Below are 7397 nucleotides of genomic sequence, written 5' to 3'. Positions count from 1 at the left end.
GCAAGGGGTTCATCCATGATTAACCAGATAAGAGATGAAGAGGCTATATAACTCCTCGTTTTTTTTTTTTTTTTTTTTTTTTTTTTAAGACTTAACTTGTTATGATAAAGCGTTATCAGTAAAGATGCATTCACTATATATATATATATATATATATATATATACATATATATATATATATACATACATATATATAGATCATCTCCTACGCCTGTTGTCGCAAAGGGCTTCGGTTAGATTTCGCCTGGTGGCTCTGTCTTGAGTTTTTAATTCAATGCCTCTCCATTGACCATTTCCTACTTCGCTCTTCATAGTCCTCACCCATGTAGGCCTCTCTCTCTCTCTCTCTCTCTCTCTCTCTCTCTCTCTCTCTCTATATATATATATATATATATATATATATATATATATATATTATATATATATATATATATATATATGTACATATACATATATATGTACATATGTATATATATATATATATATATATAGAAAAATAGCTAGAGATAACAGGTTTTGTTATTCTGCACTTTTCATATATAGATACCCTATTGCCCGATATATTTGCAATCAGTTACCGTCAAATTTGCCGTGACTTACTGCTATCCCTAGAATTTATAAGGCGATTACTTGTTAATGATGGGTTAATGTAAGCACACCTAGTAGTTTTCTCTGGTAGAAAATGATAAAGTAAGATTCTTGGCTTACTTTAGTCTCTAGAAACTATTATTGTCCATTCCGTAATGACTATGTTTGGAGAAAGCCGTGCCTGTATTAACCGGACAAATTTAATAAATTTTGTTCGCCGCGGGTTGAAAAACAAATACTTACACACTTCTCTCTCTCTCTCTCTCTCTCTCTCTCTCTCTCTCTCTCTATATATATATATATATATATCTATCTATCTATCTATCTATATATATATATATATATATATATATGAGAATATATATCACTAACACTCGTGATTTCAATCAATGTAAATATCAACCACAATGACATTTGATACTGAATTCTATCTTGGGAATATATATCCAATGAAATTCATTTTATGGTAATAGCTTCTGGCCGGGCAGAAATTCGAACCCCTGCCTATTCAGCCGAAAAACCATTCCTACGAGGACTCTACCAACTGAGCCATCAGCTGAATAGGCAGGGGTTCGAACCTCTGCCCGACCAGAAACTATTACCATAAATGAATTGCAGTGGATATACATTCCCAAGATAGAATTTGGTATCAAATGTCATTGTGGTAGATATTTACATATATATATATATATATATATATATATATATATATATGTGTGTGTGTGTGTGTGTGTGTGTATGTGTGTGTGTATATTTATTATGTTTGTGTGCGTGTTTGTGTGTGTGTGTCGTGGGTGGTGTTTACGAGAACTGCTAGAAGAAATGTTACGTCCATTTTCAAAACATCGTCTAGATAAACAAAACTAGTAAGGATTCAAATAATCGTTTCATTTTCCCTAGTGTATTTTTTGGCATCTTAGCGTAACTTGTTATTGCTAGTTTCAAAATACACAGACACACACATACACATACACACATCTATATATATATATATATATATATATATATATATATATATATATATATATATATATATATACAAAAAAACTGCATTAATATTTTTACATTTAATATTTGATGTCAATACTTGTTTCGAATCATTTCTTTCCGTGATTCTTCACTGGGACTACATTGGTGTAGGCTAATTTGTCTGTCACTGTCATACCAGTTTCTTGGACCAGTGTTCGATTCCACGTTTGGCCAGAAGCTATTGTCTTTGAGTTCTTTTTCCCTTGGATCTCTGATCCCGAGATTCAAGAAAGAATCCAAATATTAATGTATATATATATATATATATATATATATATATATATATATATATATATATATATATATATACTTGGTTCTTCCAACAAGTTAAAAAGCATGTGCATGGCATTGTTTCCAACATCTTTACATGCAGTGGGAACAAGAGAGGCAAACAGCAGGAGAAGATGAACTATCATGTCCAGAGCAAGTTGCCAACATGTTGCCAAATAATTTGCCAGCGTGATACAAGAGTATGATCCTGTTTAATACATAATTGCTGTCAACTCCTGTGAAAAGGCAGTATTCACAGTACGTTCCAGTATAGACGAAGATCTCTTCCTAGAATCTGCGGCTACAGTTATTTAATGTGGCTCCCCTGCTGGATTTTCCCATCTTTAAAATTTAGAAATGATTATCGGGAAGAGATTTAACAATACACAGTGTTTAAATTAAGCAGGACTCACAGTTAAAGGCATAAGCAATAGTGTACCATTTTCAAACTTGGTGAATAAAGTAGCCCCAGATGTGATGGAAGAAGGTGCAGTTTTAAGAAAAGCCCTCAAAACGTTTATCTACAATTGTTGCTAAAATACAGCCTTCATACCAAACGTATAATAATCCTTTAGTCGTTTTTTGGATATTTATTATGAGTTTTCCTGTGAATTACTACGGAGATATCGGGCAATAATTCACAAGACAACCCTTATATTTATTGCATGCTAAATAAGAGTCTCGAGGAATTAGATTTTCAATAGTAAAAAAGAAGCTGTAATGTTGATATAAAAAAAATATAATCCAGATCCCTAGATTGCACAAACAAGGTAGATTGGTGTGATGAGTTATAGCTTTCGATGAGCCTGACTCACTTCTATTAATTTTAGAGCAAAAGTCCCTTGTCCATTCCATCTGGTTTGTTTTCTCCAAACCTTACACCGAAAGTATATGTTCTCATACAAGTCCCATCCAAGAAACGTCCACACTCATATCTCTGAACAATTTATTAACCTTGATTTTGCAGATTATAGTCACCGCAGAGATTCTAGGCGAAATAAGCCCGACCCCCTGATGACGTCATAGCCAATCATATTGTTTCGTACGTTAACAGTGGTCACAACACATCTGCTTAAAGTTTAGTATAGTTTGAAATTTGGAAGGGAATGTATTGTGACCTCTGCCAACGTGGGAGGAAACGGGATTGGCCATGATGTCATGAGGGGGTGGGGCTTATTTCACCTGGAAACTTTGCAGCGACTATAGGTAGTTCAAACAAGTCTAAGTTGATGTTTCAAAATATGTTCTGGAACATGTTTACGTGTAGTATGGACTCTGCTTAAAACGAGTCGGGCATTTTCGTTGTAGAGAATGGATATTATTTCAAATGTTAAAATGTACAGATTTTGCCTTAAATGAAGATTTTTATGAACAAGTGAAGATGGGTTGATTTCAATTCAAGTACAAAACACCTGAATTCGACAGGTATAAGTACAGAAGAATTGTCATTGACTTATCTTTCTTCGTGGCCAAGTGGTTTAGTCACTGTCTATGCAAGCTTGCCGACCAGGGTTCGATTCCCGGCCGGACACAAGCTCTTGTCTTTGTGTGATTTCGCCTGGGGCTCTGATCCCGAGGTCGTTAAAAGAATCCAGACATTAATGTATCAAAAATATATATGGCTTATTTGAATATGAAAAACACGTCTAAATGTGCAAAATTTATCATATATATATATATATATATATATATATATATATATATATATATATATAGTGTGTGTGTCTGTATGTATGTATGTATGAATATTGTTTGGTATCGCTATGATGAGATGATGTATTTTGTTTAAAAAAAATTGTATGAATAAAACTTAGAAACATAGGGCGTCCAGTTAGAGAAAAGGGAGCGATGCATAGCATACTTTGTTCAACATTGTGAGAAAACTGAATACAAACAAAGCGTTTCGATATAGTGCACATTGAAAAACAAGTAGATTAATCATTGCTCTGGTAATGATAATAATGTGGTATATAGTGTCCTATGTTCAAAATATGATATGTTTTATGTAGGCCAAATATCAAAAGGCATATCCCTGAGAAAGAAAGAGCAGAAGATAGCAGTCTCTAAAGGGATTCGTTAATAATACATCGGATGTCCTTTGAATTACCTCAGGTCATAGAATCGGTTGGCTTGAAGGACAGGCAGTAATTAGTATTAATGACTTCAACCCCAAAGAAATTTTACGGAATCCTTTTCAATCACATATACTCATGGTCATAATTTAGATCTAAACCAATGTCACTTTTCTTTAATCCTGTTATATCTTTATATCCTAAATGCAACTTATCAGGAGTCCGAGGATTTCACCAATAATACGAAAGTACTGATTTCAGTTATGTAGTTTCCCTTTTTCTATCGTGGCTATAATGCACACAAATACACACATTTATGTATGTAAATGTATGATGATATAGATACACACACATATGTGTATATATATATATATATATATATATATGCGTGATAAAATTTGAATTAAAACCGCCAATATGTATAGCGTCGGTATAATAAATGGTATACCGTGTTCTTCGAGAAGCTTGTTTTGAAAGGATATGTATATATATATATATATATATATATATACATATATATATCTTTTCAAAACAAACTTTTCGAAGAATACGGTATACCATATATCATATTGACACTATACCTATTTCCGGTTTTAATTCAAATTTTATCATGCATATATATATATATATATATATATATATATGTGTATGTATGTATGCATATCATCATCATCATCTCCTCCTACGCCTATTTACGCAAACGGCCTCGGTTAGATTTTGTCATCTCCTACTTCACGCTTCATAGTCCTCAGCCGTATAGGTCTGGGTCTTCCAACTCTTCTAGTGCCTTGCGGAGCCCAATTGAAAGTTTGGTGAACTAATCCCTCTAGGGGAGTGCAAAGAGCATGCCCAAACCATCTCCATCCACCACTCACCATGATCTCATCCACATATGGCACTCAAGTAATCTCTCTTATAGTTGCATTTCTAATCATGTCTTCCCATTTAACTCCCAATATTCTTCTGAGGGTTTTGTTCTCAAATCTACTAAATCTGTTGGATATTGTCTCGTTGTCTTACCACGACGCATGTCCATAAAGTAACACCAATCTCACTAAACTGATATATAGCCTGATTTTTATGTGTAATTTCAGGCGATATGATTTCCAAATTTTACTTAACGTTGCCATTGTCTCAATTGCTTAATTCAATCTTTCCTAAATATTTAAATAGTTCCGCCTCATTAATCCTTCATCCCTTCAATGATATTTCATCTTCCATTACATATTTCGTTTTCATCATCTCTGTCTTTCTTCTATATATATATATATATATATATATATATATATATATACATATATAAATACATATATACGTATATATATGTATATGTATACAATATGTATATATATACATATATATATATATGTATGTATACAATATGTATGTGTATATATATATATATATATATATATATATTATAGTAATTGTTTACAACACCACGCTCTCAATTTACTCCAAAACAATGCAATCCTGCAGTTCTCATCTTTTAGCACAGTAATTAGGTAGTTATTTAAATTATGGGAAAGCAGTAATTAGCAAGATATGTTGAGGAGGGGGGAAGGGGTTATAAAAGAAAATAGCTCGGTTTCCTCACTGAACGACTTGGAACTGACATGTCAACATCGTCAACCAAACAGAATTTGTGATGGATGCCAGCGTACATAAACAGAAGTTCGTGATACCATCGTACATTTGATTACTGTATATTCAAAATATACTTAATTTAAAATGCATTAATTACTCATAAGTGTCCATAAAATATGCAAGTTACAATAGTGACACTTTTGATTAGTCACTCAATTTTTGATTAAGTATATTTTGAATATACAGTATATCAAATGTACGATGGCATCACGAACTTTTGTTTATGTACGCTGGCATTGCGAATTCTGTTTGGTTGACTGTGTTGACATGTCAGTTCCAAGTCGTTTAGTGAGGAAACCGAGCTGTTTTCTTTTTATAACCCCTTCCCCATTCCTCAACATATCTTGCTAATTATTGGTTTCCCAGACTTTAAATAACCACCTAATTACTGTGCAAGAAGATGAGAACTGCAGGATTGCATTATTTTGTAGTAAATGGAGAGCGTGATGTTGTAAATAATTACCATATATATATATATATATATATATATATATATATGTGTGTGTGTGTGTGTGTGTAGAATATACAAGATAGAGAGAGTAATCTTTTCAATAATATGAGCTAGTTTTTTCCTGTATTCATTACCATTTCTCTCTCTCTCTCTCTCTCTCTCTCTCTCTCTCTCTCTCTCTCTCTCTCTACACGTGTAGAGCGTACATGCCTATTCCAAACATCTATTCATGCTACATCACATATATATAAATTTTAATCTTCCATTACGAAACACTGTTTACTTACAATGTTACATAATAAAACACACACACAAAAAAAATTCTGTAATTAACAAAACATTTGTTCAAGAAGAGATGGAATTAGAAAAAGCAATCGTAATGTCTTCCGGCTGTTCTTCTCGTAAACAAAAGAAAGAGGAAAAACAATCTCCCGCTGTGCTGTTGGCCTGGAGAAAAGAAGTGCTCATTTGGGAACTGTATATATATATAAAGACTGGGATGAACACATCTCAGCGGCACTCTATTCTTTTTTCAATTACATGTTGGTAGGAGAAGATCTCGAGTTTCTCATAAATATCATACTGACTTACCTAACAATGAACGAAGAAGAAGAATCGTTGTTGTAAACGTGACGGGTGACGATGATGACCCCACTGAGGTGTTGCTCCTTGCCATGTTCTTCGAGTGTTCTCACCACAGGTTTGTTCCTTTTTAGATATAAATTTTACATCTAAGAGGCGTTTGCTGATTTTGATTAAACTTTGAGTCCCGGGAGATTGGTTATGTTCTCGATAAATAGGTCCAATTTATTCTCAGTTCTTTTCTAGCAAGGTCTCCTTGTGCAGCAAGTTGTAAACTTTTTCGACTTATGGTATAAAGGTTAAAGTATAGTTTTAGTATAAACAAATATACTAGAATAAATCTTCCAGAATTATTAAATTAAGCCTACTGGTAGTTTATGGCGTAATGTTGACTATTGTTAAACTTTCATGCATTCATAAAAGTTTGAAACAATACAGTAACAGTAAAGTCAAATACGATCTAAATAATAGGCAGTATTTGCCAACGAATGTAAATTGTCTAAGTATGAATTAATGAAAGTGAGAAATATCTGTAATAATGTTCACAGCAAAACGTTTGACTGCGCAAGATTTCAGTTCTGTTGGTGCTGGCGAGCTGAGAGCATGCTCACTCTCCTACAGCTAGACTATCACTGAAGAGAAGACCCAAGGCTGCTTCTCCGACTCTCTTTCCTCTTGCTCTCGGGCCTGCTGAACTCTACGGGTATAATTCACCCCTTTTTTCCGAAAATCTCGCATTAATATAAACCTTATCTAAT

General features: G+C 33.4%; 1 protein-coding gene across 1 annotated transcript in view; it reads right to left on the bottom strand.

Moving 5' to 3' along the window:
• LOC137615786 (junctional adhesion molecule A-like) overlaps positions 1–6858 on the bottom strand; it is a 283862-nt gene extending 277004 nt beyond the window's left edge. The window contains exon 1 of the mRNA XM_068345483.1: positions 6649–6858. Coding sequence (XP_068201584.1) covers positions 6649–6733 — 85 coding nt within the window. The 5' untranslated portion in view covers positions 6734–6858. The remainder of the gene's footprint in view (positions 1–6648) is intronic.
• Positions 6859–7397: the final 539 nt, after the last annotated feature.

This window comes from Palaemon carinicauda, chromosome 22, assembly GCF_036898095.1.
Source record: "Palaemon carinicauda isolate YSFRI2023 chromosome 22, ASM3689809v2, whole genome shotgun sequence".
NCBI lineage: Eukaryota > Metazoa > Arthropoda > Malacostraca > Decapoda > Palaemonidae > Palaemon > Palaemon carinicauda.
The sequence above is the reverse complement of the archived record's forward strand: the minus strand, read 5'-3'. Positions and strand labels throughout refer to the sequence as shown.